Genomic DNA, 16,630 nt, shown 5'->3' on the forward strand with positions numbered 1-16,630 from the left:
TCCACAGATGCTGGAAATCCAAAGCAACACACACAAAATGCTGCAGGAACTCGGCAGGTCAGACAGCATCTACGAAGAGGAATAAAGAGTCTACACGTCTGGCCAAAACCCATCAATGTTGACAGTTTATGCCTTTCTGTAGATGTTGCCTGACCTACTGAGTTCCTCCAGAATCTTGTGTATGAAATTGAACTCCTGTTGTGTTTGCGTAACTACTGGGATAGTGTGTTGAGAGAAGTATAAATATCCAAATGATTTACATATTGTTTTTAAAATCTGTGGAATCTGCTGTACTTTTTCTTTCTAATAACATGTTTATAATACATACTTATTTTAGAAAAAGGCTATGTGCACTTTTCATTCCTTTCTTGAGATCTGCAAGTAAAAGCACTTTACTACAAGAAACTTTGCATTTATTCTACTACCGTTAGCAGCAGTTGAAAAGCTATCTCAAAGTAAAAGGCAGCCAAGGATACCCACTGCTGGACTGATCTTTCAAAGTCAGTAAGTCTATAATTTAGTGTTGTGGCATCATTGTGTATATACAGTGGATTGGGACACATTGGGACCAGTACATTTTGGCCCAATTGAAGCAGCTAACCCAATTAGCTGACGTTTCATGGAAATTGTTAAAAATGTATAAAAAAGACAAGCTGAGTGACAAATTATGTATTTAAATGAAATACAGAATGAAATGGAACACTGCCAATACTACTACGGTATCATAACGCTGTTATTTCCTAATACTTATCGATGGAGGAATTCATCCAATGTCCTTTTGATTGCTGATTTTGTTCATTTACAGTCAGGCACCTAGTGCAGATAATGGGCTGCCTTACTACAATACTTTGTTATCGCATCCTCTAAATCTTCACTTTTATTGTAACATTCAGGATAATTGTGAATGCTTCACCGTTCCTAAGTTGAAGTAGCAGTCATTTCATTTTCACTTCTGACCTTTTCTGGCACTTCTAAGCCTGAATGCTTAAAACCACAGTGAGCAAAATAATTCCAAATTGTCTTGCCGCTTATTTCTCAGTAACTATTAGTGACAAAAATCTTTGCTTTTTGAACACACACATGCACAACTGACACTATTTAAGAACAGTTTGCTGTAGGCTTGGTGTAGTGTCTGATGGCCACACAAGTGCACATGTATGACACCAGTTTAGTAACAGTTTCCTGTTGCAGTGAAGTAGCGTTGTCAAGGGGAATTCCCAACTATTTTCTCAATTAGATAGATTGATGCTTTATTGATCCCAAAGGTAATTACAAGTTCGTAGATACACAAATATTAGAAAAGTAAGAAAGAATTTTAAAAAGTTACCTCAAACAGTCTAATAGGAGGGGATCATCATTCCCATTGCTATAGGTTGACTCATTATAGAGCCTAATGGCCGAGGGTAAGAATGACCTCATATAACGCTCTTTGGAGCAGCGCAGTTGACTTGGTCTATTACTGAAACTGCTCCTCTGTTCAGCCAAGGTGGCATGCAGAGAATGAGAAACATTGTCCAGAATTGTCAGGATTTTCCGTAGGGTCCTTTGTTCTACCACCGCCTCTAATGTGTCCAGTAGACTCCTGTAACAGAGCCAGCCTTTCTAATCAGTTTGTTGAGCCTGTTGGCACCACCCGTGTTGATGTCATTGCCCCAGCACATCATCGTATAGAAGATTGTACTGGTGACCACAAACTGGTAGAACTTGTGAAAGAGAGGCCTGCATACTCCAAAGGACCTCGGTCTCCTCCGGAAGCAGAGGCAACTTTGGCCTTTGTACGTGGTCCCAGTGTTGGTCCTCCACTCAAGTTTGTTATCCAGGATCACCCCTAGGTACTTGTAGGTCCTTACCACATCCACGTCTCACCATCAATAGTAACAGTAAACTAATTCTCCCAATTACTTTTTGTTCTTTAAGAGTTGCCCAAATAAACTGCTTTGATTAACTGACAGCCCAATAAACTGGAATCCACTGTACTCTTTAAAAAAAATGTTACAGCTATATAGGACCCTGGTCAGACCCCACTTGGAGTACTGTGCTCAGTTCTGGTCACCTCACTACAGGAAGGATGTGGAAAATATAGAAAGGGTGCAGAGGAGATTTACAAGGATGTTGCCTGGATTGGGGAGCATGCCTTATGAGGATAGGTTGAGTGAACTCGGCCTTTTATCCTTGGAGGGATGGAGGATGAGGGGTGACCTGATAGAGGTGTGTAAGGTGATGAGAGGCATTGATTGTGTGGATAGTCAGAGGCTTTTTCCCGGGGCTAAAATGGTTAACACAAGAGGGCACAGTTTTAAGGTGCTTGGAAGTAGGTACAGAGGAGTTGTCAGGGGTATGTTTTTTACGCAGAGAGTGGTGAGTGTGTGGAATGGGCTGCCGGTGACAGTGGTGGAGGCGGATACGATAGGGTCTTTTAAGAAACTCCTGGATAGGTACATGGAGCTTAGAAAAATAGAGGGCTATGGGTAACCTTAGGTAATTTCTAAAGTAAGTACATGTTCAGCACAGCATTGTGGGCCAAAGGGCCTGTATTGTGCTGTAGTTTTTCTGTGTTTAAACGGCAAGGTTAAATGACCTTGGAGTGCCTGTGTGATTGGGCCAATTTAAGCATTCTGGAACTTAATGTTGTGAGAAGATCCTCACACTTTGTCAACCTGTCAATCTTCAGAACTTTGGGATTTTTGTTTATATTATTTTGTAACGACATGTGTGCTTGACTGTATGTGCTGTGTTTTGCACCTTGGACCCAGAGGTGTTCAGCTGTATATATGTGTATGATTGAATGACAAACTTGAACTTGGTGGGTTAGAGGCCATTTGTTTATCCACCACTTTCTTTCCTCTTTAAATACTTCAATATTAACAGTGATTTCTTCTTAAGCCCATCGTCCCTACTGGCCAGTGTCCTCTGTCCTGGGACAATCTTTCAAGTTGCCCCCAGGTGTGGCCCATCTTTGAAGACCCTTCCCCTCCCAGGCAGCTTCGGTTGTGTTTCTCAAGTAGTGCTTTTTTTACACGATGGGGTTGCCAGCACCATGCCCAATCCTCTTCTTTTCACAACTGGGCCTCCAACCATCCACGGCAGAGTTAACAGTGGTTTCACTGGTAGTTAAACGGCAAATGTGCAGAACCAACTCCAAAAACAGTTGAGCAACTGAGTTGCCAGAGAGCTACTGAAGCTCAGAATGTCTGTATGCAATTGCTAGGTTTAATCAGCAAGGAGAGGCTTCAGTTCTGACTTGAACACACCCCAGGGATCAATGAATCACTCCGGCCTAAACAGATGGCTGGACAGGTGTGATAATGTAGCTATTGGGGAGTCTGCCTTGGGCTGCAGACATTGTTCTGAGAGTTTCTTGCCACAAGAGCTGAGTCATCATCTGCCACACAGCGTGCATCTGTCCTCTTTAACAGTGTTCTGTTCAAGTGCAGAATGACTATTAGACGATTGCTGTGATTTGGATTTGTATCCGTAATGGTAGTTTGCCATATTTTCATCTCGGCTGTCAATCTGTGTTTAGGTAGCCGAATCACTGAGTGGATTGTCTCTTTTGATTTAAATATAATTTTGCTCACAGTTGAAGTATTGTAAAGCTTTACATCACGAGCTGTAAGAAAGTTTTATGTATATCTTCACTTACAAATTCAAGTGGAAACATAAGTTGAATATTAGGATTATAAAATAGAAAATGGTTCAACTTGTGAAATAGTTGAAGTTCCTGTTGTATTTGTGAAAATTTGCTACCAGTATTTTAGTTTTGTTTTGAGCTGCATACAGTGGTGTACCTGGCACAAAGTGATGTCCTAGCTTCTCTCTTCATCCTCTCACCCCCACCCTACCTACCTTCCACTAGCTTGACCTATCACCTTCCAGCTTATACTCCATCCCCTCCCCCCCCCCCCACCTTTTTCTGGCTTCTTTCCCATTCCCGTCCAGTCCTGATAAAGGGTCTCAGCCCAAAATGTCAAATGTTTATTTCCCTCCATTGACACTGTCTGACTGCTAGTTTCTTCCAGCAGTTTGTTGGTGTTACTATGAAAGAAATTATTTTAAATGCTTAAAAATTTTTTAACAATGTGCAATTACTACATGCACATTGGTAAAAGAATTAAGAGCTTTAAATAAGTGATAGTTTTCTTATTAACAGGCTATAAATATTAACAGATTATAGATTGATCTGTTTTCAACATGTAAACACATAGAAGTTGAAAACGGGTTGAAAATATGAAGAAATCAGATTCATTTTACTAAGTCATCAAATTTGTTTTTTACTCACTCTGATGATATTAAGGCATATTTATTGGTGTGTTGGTTCTGAGCTTGACTTACATTTTTCATTTGGAAGTCATTATGAGGTTGATTGGAATCATTTTTCCTAAATCTGCCAGGAAATGTTTGGCAGGAGTCTTAAGTGGGTAGTCATAACTGAAGCAAGAAGTTTACTTACTAAGCCCATCACCCCTGCTGGGCATAGGCCATCGACCAGAGCCCTCTGTCCTGTGCAGGTCTTTCAAGTTGACCCCAGCAGTAGCCTGTCTTCAACATATCCTTCCTCTCCCAGGGATGAGGTCCTTGGAGCTTTGCTTGGCGTTTCTGTAGCATGGGATTGTAACAGGATGGGGTTTCTAGCCTCCTGCCCAGCCAGGCTTGGGACCAGTCATGGCAGAGTAGAAGAAGTTTGGAATCCTTTTTATTTTTATCAAGGAGATTGCAATGCAGATTAAAAAGTATAATTATTGTCAAAATGCAACTGTTCGCTTATAGACTGGGAGTGATCATGACATGCTTCAGACAGGATCATAGAAGTGTTTCCTTCAGGAGTTTGTATTTGTGTTTGAAAGTGTGGTTGAGTCAGATACTGAACAGTCCTTCATACATTCCTTTCTACTAACTCATAAGCAATAACAGTGAGGGAAAAAGGGTTTTTTTTTGCTTTGCAGGAGTTCTGGTGTGTGGTGTGTTGAAAAGATATTCTTGAGGCTTCTTGGAGTCATGTGCACATCACTGAGTCATGCTTTTAAGTGCAATTACTTGTAGGGTTTTTGTCTGTTATCTCAAAGTTCAAAGTAGATTTGTTATCTAAATACATATGTCACCAAATGCACCCCTGAGATTCAATTTCTTATGCGCAATCACAGGATCTACAAGAAACTCAACACAATTAATGAAAGATGACACCCAAAAGGATGGGCAAAAGTCAATGTGCAAATGCAAGAAGCAATAAATATCAAGAACATGAGATGGAGTCTTTGAAAGTGAGTCTGTAGGTTGTGGGAGCAATTCAGTGAAGGGGCAAGTGAAGTTATCCCCTCTAGTTCAGAAGCCTGATGGTTGAGGGGTAATACATGTTCCTGACCCTGGTGGTGTAAGTCCTGCGGCTTTTGTACCACTTTCCTGACTGCAGCATGTGAAGAGAGCATGCCCTGGATTGTGGAGGTCCTTGTTGGTGGATGCTGCTTTCCTGCAGCATGCTCTGTGTAGATGTGCTCAGTGGTAGGGAGGGTTTTACCCATGATGGTCTGGGCTACTTTTTGTAGCTTTTCTGGTCAAGAGCGTTGGTGTTTCCATCCAAGGCTATGATGCAACCGATCAGTATGTTCCACTACACATCTATAGAAGTTTGGCAACATTTTAAATGACATGCCAAATCTTTACAAACTTCTAAGAAAGTAGAGGCACTCTGTGCTTTCTTTGTAATGGCACTTCTGTGCTGGACCCAAGTCAGGTCCTCTAAAATAATAACACTCGAGAAATTTAAAGTTGCTGACCCTCTCCACTTCTGATCCCCCAGTGAGGACTGGTTTATAGACCACCAATTTCCTCCTCCTGAAGTCAGTAATCATCTCCTTGGTCCTGCTGACATCATTGAGTGAGTTGTTGTGGCACCATTCAGCCAGATTTTCAATCTCCCTCCAATCTTGCCTGATTTCTTCAAAGTTGGTTACTTGTACTATTCTGTTGGCACCCATTATAGACGTGCGATCACTCGAGTCGATTATGACGTTCTTCTAAGGAGTTGTCTATTGCTGGGACCTCAGATGGATGTAGAGCCCGATCCAGGATCCACATATCTGGGATGTTAGAGTGGATTCCCTTAATAAAAAATGCTTGTCATTATATAACCTTCAGAGGCTGATGCACGGGAGGTTACCACACGGTCCTTGACAGATTGGGGTCAGGTTCCAGTGGCGTGGCATGCAAGACAGCTGGGGACCCTTCACTGCTACAGCTTTCCTCTGCCTTCACTGTGATGTTTCATCTTCTGCCAGCTTCACTGTTGAGGTCTTGGTTGGATCACTTTGTTTGGCACCTCCTCCTTGACCTTGCCACCATGGATGACCTTACCAGGAAGTAAGCTCCATTTGGCATTGTTGTCAGAATCTCAGGAACTTACAAGCCTCTCCGTGATGACAAAGTGATGACCTTTGAAGAAGAGGCTCCCATAATGGCTTAAAAGTGATCACTGAATTTGGCGTTGAGCTTCTTGAAGTAACATACAGTGTGAAAATGTCTTGATATTTCCAGATTGTGGAACCTAATTGCTGTTGCTTCTGCTCCTCCATCCTTTTATTCGTTTCAGAGATGCAGCAAGGAACAGACCCTTCCGGCTCAAAGAACCGCACCACGCAGCAACCCACCTATTTAACCCTACTCTAATCACAGGACAATTTTACAATGCCCAGTTAGCCTACTAACCATTATGTGTTTGAACTATAGGAGGGAACCAGAACATCTGAAGGAAACTCACATAGTCACGGAGAGAATGTCCAAACTTCTTGCAGATGGTGTTGGAGTTGAACTCTCAACTCTGCCACCCTGAGCTGTGCCATCCTAACTCTTATCTTTGATACCTACCTTTGGCTTCTCCACTTTGATTCATTTAAGCAGGCACTGTTTTTAAAATTGTTGTTAATCATTACCATTACAAAGTTGCCTCATAATTCTGTACTTTGTAACTCCTGGCATTCTGCAATGAAAGCCTAACTTATGTATTCTGGGGTGGATTCCACAAAACTGAAAATCTCCATGCACCTATCCAGCAGAAATTGAAATTTTTGTTTTAGATATCTTTAACATTTGTAAGAAAACCTCGGGAGAGTGAGACTCTGGAGGTCATCACAATTTTGCACTGCTCTGCACTTCTAATGTAGAGGTAATAAATGAAAAGTACACATTTTTAAGTATAAAGAGCACAGTAGCCCACACGATCTCTAAGCATGCTGCTGTCCCATTCTATGTGGTGCCTGACCTCTATTATTTGAAAAAGCAGATTAAACCATTTAAGGCTTGTAACTTGGCAAGTGACTATTCATCTCACAGTGTCTGTGCTGCATTTTGTCTGAGTAGTCCAGCTGTTTTGTTCTGATTCCTGTTGTGTTGCTTTTTAATCTTCCATTGTTTTGTCTGTATTTTTTCTTAACAAATATGTAAACACGAGATCTTCCAGTTTCCAATGGCCACCTTAGAACAACCTCTAGCCTTTCTCCTTGCATTCTCGTAGTGTGATTCTTGGATTGATGATCATTCATGGATTCTCCAACACAAAGCAATCTTTCACCATTTGCAAATTTCTTAATTTCTTGAGAAGTTACTGTTGCAAGAATGGCAAAAATATGTCAAAGAAATTGGTGCTCTTTGTGCTTTTTTTTTAACACTTTTGTTACAAAGATAAATTGGGAGCTCTTTAGCTCCCCGTTCACAGTTGAGTTGGTCAGCTTAATTTCTCACTAAGGTGTAATGGTTTGCGTAATGTTAAGTGCCAGCAATCAGGCTTCAATTCTTGCCACTCTCTGTGGGGAATTTGTACTTTCTCCCCATGACCGTGTGAGTTTCCTCTGGTGCTCTGGTCTTCTCCCACACGCTAAAGAGATATGGATTTAGGCTTAGTAAGTTGTGGGCATGGCAACACTTGGGTGCTATTCCCAGTACATCCTCAGACTGTGTTAGTTGTTGACACAAATGACACATTTCACTATATATATTTTAATGTACATGCGTCAAATAAAGCTAATCTATGTAGGATTGCTTGCCAAGCCTGGAGGTTAGGTCTCAGACATTTCTTCACTAGTTGAGGTGACATCAGTGCACAATTGTGTTGTTTCTGCCAAGTGCTGTCATTAATATAGGTCTGGCTCATTGTTCTGATTGATTGGCTGTCGTGCTGGCCATTAGTCTCTGCTGGGTCCCGGCCAACAACTAGCTGAGTGATCTCCGCCAGCCCATGTCCCTGGTTATTGGCTGTTGTGAGCGCTGGTTCCTCAGGTGTCCATGGCTCACACCTCGGCCCCAATCCCACAGGTGCATAGGTTCATAAATTGCACCTGGTTCAATGTGCTTGTTAATAGAGTCTTCCATTGAGAACCAAGCTTCTAAGAATTCTTTCGATTTCTTGTTTTGTGCTTCAGCCAGGATCTTAGTAGTTTTTCAGGTGAACTTGCACCCTTCTTTGTCTTCATGTACTGAGATGAGTGACAGGATCTTGGATTCTTACAGCCAACTGATATTCATGTAGTCTCATGCAAAGTTTTCTCCCCATCTGTCCTACATAGGGTTTGGGGCAGTCTCCACATTGGATTTGGTATATTACGTTTGTTCTCTCCATGTGGCTGTTGGATCTTTGGGTCTAAAGACAAGCATTCTGATGGTTAGCTGGATTTATGTGCTACTCTTATTCTGTGTGGTTGGAACAGTCTTGTCGTCATTCCAGAAATATTCCTAATTGGTAAAGTATGAATGCACAAATCATTGACCAGTTACAGGAACATGGGGGAAATCATAGTTGGAGACGAACTGTTATGTAATAATAACTCTGTAGGAGCAAATCCAGATAGCATTGTCACTGCTACCCTGAAGTTATTGAACATCTGTTCTACATATTTTTGGTGGCTCTAGGGGAATGTAAGAATTTTTTTATTCTGTTTGTACTTGAAATAGTTAGAGAAGTAAATGTTTCTTTTGATCAAGTGTAAAATTATCTTGCTGCTCGTCTCGAGTAGAAATATGGTGCTTTGGTAGAGTTACTATTGACAACTGGTTTGTGGTAAATGGCTTGTGGGATTTCAGTTTGTCCAGAGGTAGCACGTTTTCTGCCTTGCCTTTGCAGTTATCTACAGATGTGCTATTATTCCCCAAAACTTGTACAATGCAATGTTAACGTCAAAGTTCAAGGTAAATTAATTATCAAAGTGCGTACATGTTGCCATATATAACCCTGGGATTCATTTTCTTGCAGGCATTCACAGTAGATGCAAAAAAAAAAAATCGATAGAATCAATGAAAACTGCAAAGACGGGCAAACAGCCAATGTGCAAAAGATGACAAATTGTGCAAATACAAAAAAACACAGATAATAATTATAATAAATAATATTGAGAACATGAGTTGTCGAGTCCTTGGAAGTGAGTACATAGGTTGTGGAATCAGTTCAGTGTTGTGGTGATTGAAGTTATCAAACCTGGTTCAGGAGCCTGATGGTTGAGGTGTAATAACTGTTCCTGAATCTGGTAGTGTGGGACAGTACTGGAATTAATGCCTCAATTAGTAATTCTTTATTTTAAATTTTAATAGAAACTTAATATTGCGTCTGTCCAACACTGGACTATTATAATACATTGAAACTGTTCATAAGTGGTGCACATACCTATTATTACAAACTTCTGTTTCTACATACTATATTTTCTTTCCTTCGGGCAGTAGTTTCAAATGATCCATTACCTCCACAGTTAAGAAATAGTGCAGCTTTTTGGTTAAAGATTCACTTTTGTACATTTTGTGACTTTGGACAAATTTTGTTTTGATAATTTTCTTGTCTAAATTCAGAAGCTTTGTAATGCAGAGGGAGAAATGTTTCTTGCATTTAAAGATTAATTTTATTTGTCACATGTACATTGAAACATACAGTGAAATGTGTTGTTTGCATCAGTGACCGATCCATTCTGGGGATGTGTTGGGGCAGCCTGGAAGAGTCACCATGCTTCTGGGGCCAGCGGGAGCATGCTCTCAACTTACTAACCCTAACTTGTATGTCTTTGGAATGTGGGAGGAAACCAGAGCTCCCAGAGGAAACCCACGTGAGAATGTACAGACAGCAGTAGAATTGAATCCCGATCATGGATTGTTGGTGCTGTAAATGATGCTGACCACAATGCTACCAAAGTGGAATATTGTGTTCTCAACCATTTGAGCCACAATGGGGCATGGTATACTAATGAGCCTATTCATCTTCTGAAGTGTTGGCAATCAAACTGTGTCTCGGCATATATATCAAAGACAATGTGCTGAAAACTAGCTTTGACTTGAAGTAACTCTCGTTGATTATTCTATTGATCCAGGTTCATTATAAAGAATTTTTACCAAGTCTATAGTAGGAATTGAGTTGGTCTTAACCGGTAGAAGTATGTATAACTTAGAATTCTGTACATCCTGAAATTTGTTCAGGATTTTATCAATTTGAATTTTGTGAACAACAGTTATATAGAGACATTATAAATTAAAGTGGTAGACTATAGCTAAAGCTGCTTTGATTAACAGCTTTCCACCTTTATGTCTTCAGGACCCAGTATGAGCTTATTTTATATCTTCACCAGCCTTTAGTGCCCCACTGATTTTACCTCAGTGATTTGACAGCTGTTAGCTTCTTGAAATCCTACTGGTTTGTCAAAGCATATGGGTAAAATTGTGCATTTAGAATTCTGAACACTGAAATGTAATTCCATCTTTGAAGGCTGTATAATATTTTTGAGAGGGGGGTCTTTTATCGCCCTTCTCCAAATAGATTTGAGACTAGCCAGACAATTTGGTCAGCATGGACAAAGTTGTGCTGAAGGACCTGTTGCTGTGTTGCGTCTTGAGCAATGGCCACTTCTATGTTTCTGTTTCCTCCCTTGCGTGAGCATTATTTGGCATCTGTCCAAAGAACCAATGCTTGGAATTTTCTTGTCTAGGATGCTGCATGGTGAAACCGTGCTAATGCAGTCATGCTGATTTCCTGATCTCATATCATGTTGTCTGAAAATGCCAAGAGGAAAGAAATGTCTTGGAACTTGTTCCTTCTGGCAATAGTAGTCTTTGCAGCAATTACCATTTAGTTTGGCGGAAGTATAAGACCATTGTGACTCGGGGAGGGAGGTCTTTTACTATCCGCTCTGAAGAGACTGGACTAGGGTATTTAACACTTGAAAGGCTAAACTATGTTGAGATGATTGCTGAAATCACCTCAATGGTACAACACCACTGTAAAGTCTTTCCTAGGCTCCGAGCATTTGTGTTTGCAGATGCTGTAGAAGGAAAGGAGAGCAAATAGTCATAGAGCAAGATAGCACAGGAGCAGGTGCTTCAGCCCACCTGGTTTATGCCAAATCATTATCCAGCCTAGTTCCACCGACCTGGATCCATTCCCCTCCCTACTCCTCCCATCCGTTTAGTTATCCAAACTTCCCTTAAATATTGAAATCAAACCCTTATTCACCACTTCCATTGGCAGCTTGTTCACACTCTTATCACCCTCTGAGTGAAGAAGTTCCCCGTCACATTCCCCTTAGACATTTCGCCTTTCACCCTTAACTCACAACCCTGAGTCCTGATAAAGGGTTTCGGCCAAAAACATTGACTCTATTCCTCTCCATAAAACGTAAGAGCAGAATTGGACCATCTGGCCCATCCAGTCTGCTCCTCCTCAACCCCAGTTCCTGGCCTTCTCTCCGTAACCTTTGATGCCGTGTCCAGTCAAGAACCTATCAACCTCTGTCTCAAGTACACCCAGTGACCTGGCCCCCACAGCTGCATGTGGCAACAACTTCCACAAATTCACCACCCTCTGGCTAAAGAATGTAATTCCGTGGATGCTGTCTGCCCTGCTGAATTTCCCCCAGCATTCTGTATGTGTTACTCTGGATTTTCCGAATCGCTCTCTATTACCTCTAGTTGCAGTCCCACCCAACCTCGGTGGGAAAAGCCTGCTTGCATTTGCCCTATCTGTTCCTCCATAATTTTATATGTCTCTATCAAATCTCCCCTTGTTCTCCTACACTCTGGTAAACCAAGTCCTAACTTATTCAACCTTTCCCTGTAGCTCAGGTCCTCATGTCCCAGCAATTTTTTCTGTTCGCTTTCAATCTTATTCAAATCTTTATTTAGGTCAATGTCTCGTACAACTTCAGCGTAACATCAGTTGTATCTTGGTGAGACATAGGTTTTTTTGGGGGGGGGAGGTGAGAAAAGAGATTTGGAAATTAGAGGTAAGGTGGGGAGTAAGTCAGTGGTGTAAGGTTCTAACTAAAAGGAAAATAGCTGGTCGGGAAGGGGCAGAGTCAGTTGAAAGGGAGTGATGACCACTTCAGCAATTCCAGTGAGGTGGGTAACGGAATAAACAAAGCAGCAAGTTTTCAGGAAAGTAGGGGATCACCCCTGATGTATGACTGGGCCAAGTTTACGGTGAGTCTGCAATCATTTACAGCAAGTTAATGATTAGAGTTGCTCAGGCTGGGCAGCACCTGTGGCGAGGGTAATGGGGTTCATGCCTTGGGTAAGTCCATGGATATTCTGGAAGCAGACGCCAAAGAGGTAATGATTGTTGAACCACCTTCAGTATCTCTGTTGTCAACAGTGGGAGAAGTGAACTTGCCAGCACCATAGGTCGTCTCCAGCAGATGAGCTGAGCTGTGAAGCTCAGAGAATGAGATAGTTGATGGCTTTCTCTTGCTGGGCCGAGTTGTCCCAGTGAGCTCTCTGGAAGGAAAAAGATAAGCTGGGCCCAAAGGAAAGCAACAAGTTAACTCAAAGAATTAGAAACTTGAATGATAGCAAGAGAATGGTGGAGGGTTAACGTACAAATTTTCAGGCGGTGAAGTATTTGGGAGAGAAGCAGCAAAAGGAGAAGGACTCAATAATAGGAACTGCTCTGCCTAATCCCATGAGAACTGCAAAGTAGTGGACACAGCTCAGCACATCACAACACCCAGCCTCCCCTCCATGGACAATTGTCTATACCGGTACTTGCTGCCTCAATAAAGCAGCCAGCAAAATCAAGACCCCATCCACCCCAGATATTCACTCATCTCCCCTCTCCCATTGGGCAGAACGTACAAAAACCAGAAAGCAGATACCACCAGGCTCAAGGACAGCTTTATCCCACTGCCATCAGATTTTTGAATGGAACTGTGGTGTGATGAGGTGAATTCTTGGCTTTGCAATCTACTGCACTTTTTCAGTAGCTTTTACACTTTGTTCTGCATTGTTATTGTTTTACTTTGTTCTAGCTCGACGCACTGGGTAATAATTTGATCTGTATAAACAGTACGCAAGACAAGCTTTTCACTATCTTGGTATATGTGACAATAGTCAACCAACACCAATAGAAATGGGATAGAAATTATATCAATAGGTGAAAATGCAAAATGCATGCAACTTCAGATACAGTTAATAAAAGTACAAGAAATCAAGAAGGCCTGTTCTGTGGCATCAAATCTCGCTTCCACACTGGCAAAAAGAATGTGTTTAAGTAGAAAAACCAGGTCCTGTGAATTATTCTAACATCCTGTCATGAATTCAGTGGTCAAAGCTAATTGACTTTTTGCACACACTTGTCTGCTAGTCATTTGGTGCCTGTTTCTTCAGATTCTCCCACTGTGCTTCATTGCAGCTGTAAACACCAGCAGGTATGCGGAGAGTTACCGGATCCAGACGTATGCAGAGTACATAGAAAAGAAACAAGAGGAGAAGCAAACCAAGCGGAAGTGGACAGAGGAGAGCTGGCGGGAAGTGGAAAGAAAGAGGCTAAAAATCCAGTACACTCCACAACCTTACCTTAGCCAGATGTTTGATTTTAACAGGTGAGTGTTTCCTGATTATATTTGAAAGAAAATCCACAGCATCATAAACAATGGTAGACTCTATCTTCTGTTCTTTGCAATAGATAATTAATTTAAAATGTAACAACAGCACTTTGGGAAGAAATAAGGACTAAATAGAAGCAGGAGAAGGCTACTTGAACCATTCAACTCACTCCGGTATTCAATAAAATTATGGCTGATCTACCAAAACCCCCTGAATTCCTTTGCTATCCATTAGTCTCTGCTATCTCTGAATATAATCAGTAAGCTTGGAGTTCAAAGTAAATTTATTATCAAAGTACATACATGTCACCTTATACAATCCAGAGATTCATTTTCTTGTGGGCATTCACAGTAAGTATAAAGAAGCACAATAGTATCAATGAAAGATTATGTCCAACAGGATGGATAAACAACCAATGTGTGAATACAAAAATAAAAAAGTAATAGTGATAATAAATAGATAAGCAGTAAGAACATGAGGTGAAGAGTGCTTGAAAGTGAGTCCATGGGTTGAGGGAACAGTGAGTGAAGTTGAGTGACATCAAGAGTGTGATGGTTCAGGGGTGATAACTGTTCCTGAACCTGGTGGTGTGGGTCTTGAAGCTCCTGTACCTCCTTCCTGAATTTAGTATTTGAAGCTAGTTGACTTTTTTGCATGCACTCTCTTGCCTTGATACTTGTTGGGTGGGCTTTTTTGTGCCTGTTTCTTCAAATGGGACTTACGTGTGGGACCCATGACAGATCCTCTGAAGGTATAACGCCAAGGAATTTAAATTTGCTGATCCATTCCACCTTTGTTCCCCTGATGAGGGCTGACTTGTGGTCCTCTGCTTTGCTCCTCCTGAAGTCAATAATCAGCTCTTTGGTCTTGCTGACATTGAGTGAGAGGTTGTTGAGGCACACTCAGCCAATTTTTCAATCTCCCCCCTACATGTTGATGTGTCACCACCTTTGATTTGGCATATGACAGCAGACTTAAAGATGGCATTGGAGCTGTGCTTAGCCTCACAGTTATAAGTATAAATCAAGTAGAGTGGGGGGATAAGCATACAACTTGTTGCTACACCTGTGCTGATGGTGATTGTAGAGGAGACGTTTTTGCCAATCTGAACTAACTTTGGTCTGCAAGTGAGGAATTCGAGGATCCAGCTGCACAAGGAGGTCTGGAAGCTTATTGATTAGTTTTGAGGGGATGATAGTATTGAATGCTGAGCTGTAGTACTTGAAGAGCATCCTGATAACTGTCCAGATGATCCAGGGTTGAGTGAAGAGACAATGAACTGGCCATCAGCTGTTGACCTATTGTAATGATTGGCAAACTGGAGCACAACATATTACACACTTAACATTTTAAGAAAAGCTTCTTCCCCTCTGCCATCACATTTCTTAACGATCTCATGAATGTTGCCTCTCTATTTTGCTCTTTTTGCACTATTTATTTATTATTTTATACTCTTTATTATAACTTGTAGCAATTTTATTTTAGGTGTTGCGCGGTACTGCTGTCGCAAAACAAGTGTCACAACTTACATCAGTAACAATAAACTTGATTCTGGTGAGCGGCTGAGTTGGAGAATTCCAAAGATTTACCACCATCTGGCTAGAGAAATAGTCGTCTCAGTTTTGAATTGCTCATTTTGATCTGTGATCCTTTGTTTTAAACATACCACCCTTGGGAAAATTCCCCTTTGCATCTACTGTGTCAATCTTTTTTTTTAAAGTCCGTAGATTCCAATGAGATTACCTACTATTCTTCCAGGCCTTCAGTACACCAACTGAAGCAGTTTAAGAAAGTAGCTGTACACCTTTTTGATGTGGGTAACTGCCATAAGCTTTCAACACCCTCACTTTGTAAATAAATTATCTGGAATCATGAGAAATTTTTCTATTTCTGTAAATTAAGATGAACACCTTCCATTACAGCTCTTGTATTTGTAAATTAAAATTGCAACGTCAAAGGTTTTAATATTCTAATTTGAATCATTAGACTCAAACACACATTTCAAAATTAACTTCTGTTCTCTGAACATTCCCAAGCATTGCAAGTTGTTTAGTGGTTGTGGTATTTCGAAATTCTAGAATGAAAAGCCACCAAGAGAAAAGAGCAAGGGAAAATCTGATGTAGATTAACGTGGCTCCTATGACACATTCTTGCTTTTTAATTAAACATTTAGTCTGGAAAATGTTAACTTGTCAGCAGCTGTATTGGAGAAATTGGGACTTCACTGAAATGGTCAGGGGCTGAATCTGATTAAGTAGCTTGTGATTTTTAAAGAAATACCCTAAGTTAACCAGTGCTATAATTTGAAACAGCAGTTTGCAAAGATGACAACATTTTATGTCTCATTTTATCAAGTGAATTCTTTTGTAAACAATCCTTAAGTTGTCAGTATGAATTTAACAGGTTAGGTGAGGAAATTAGCATATTTGCAATGTACAACTAGGGGCTTTTGCTTATAAGTACAAGCTGTAGTTTTCAATAAGTTTTGGTTTTAATTCACAAGCCATCACGTTATGTAATAATGTGCGTGACCTAGTGTGAGATAGTAACTGGCGATTGAATGGTGTATAGTTGCCTGCAGGATTCAATTTCCACCATTGCTTCATATTGGAACCTCTGTTTCTTAAGTAATTAGGGTCCAGCATTCATTCAATGGTTCCATGATTCAATCTAGCATCGGAAAATGCATACAATATACAACCTGAAATTCTTGCTCTTCACAGGCGGGAAAAAACCCAAAGAAAGAATGACAAAAAATATTAAAACCCTCAGACCCCTCCCCTCTCCCACGCAT

General features: G+C 40.9%; 1 protein-coding gene across 2 annotated transcripts in view; it reads left to right on the forward strand.

The window, feature by feature from the left end:
* The window catches only part of parn (poly(A)-specific ribonuclease (deadenylation nuclease)), a 165,259-nt gene that overhangs the window by 108,106 nt on the left and 40,523 nt on the right, over positions 1-16,630 (forward strand). For both annotated transcript variants that reach the window (XM_073060256.1, XM_073060257.1), the window contains exon 22: positions 13,643-13,832. In XM_073060256.1, the coding sequence (XP_072916357.1) occupies positions 13,643-13,832 (190 nt within the window). The remainder of the gene's footprint in view (positions 1-13,642; positions 13,833-16,630) is intronic.

Source organism: Hemitrygon akajei, chromosome 11, assembly GCF_048418815.1.
Source record: "Hemitrygon akajei chromosome 11, sHemAka1.3, whole genome shotgun sequence".
Lineage (NCBI taxonomy): Eukaryota > Metazoa > Chordata > Chondrichthyes > Myliobatiformes > Dasyatidae > Hemitrygon > Hemitrygon akajei.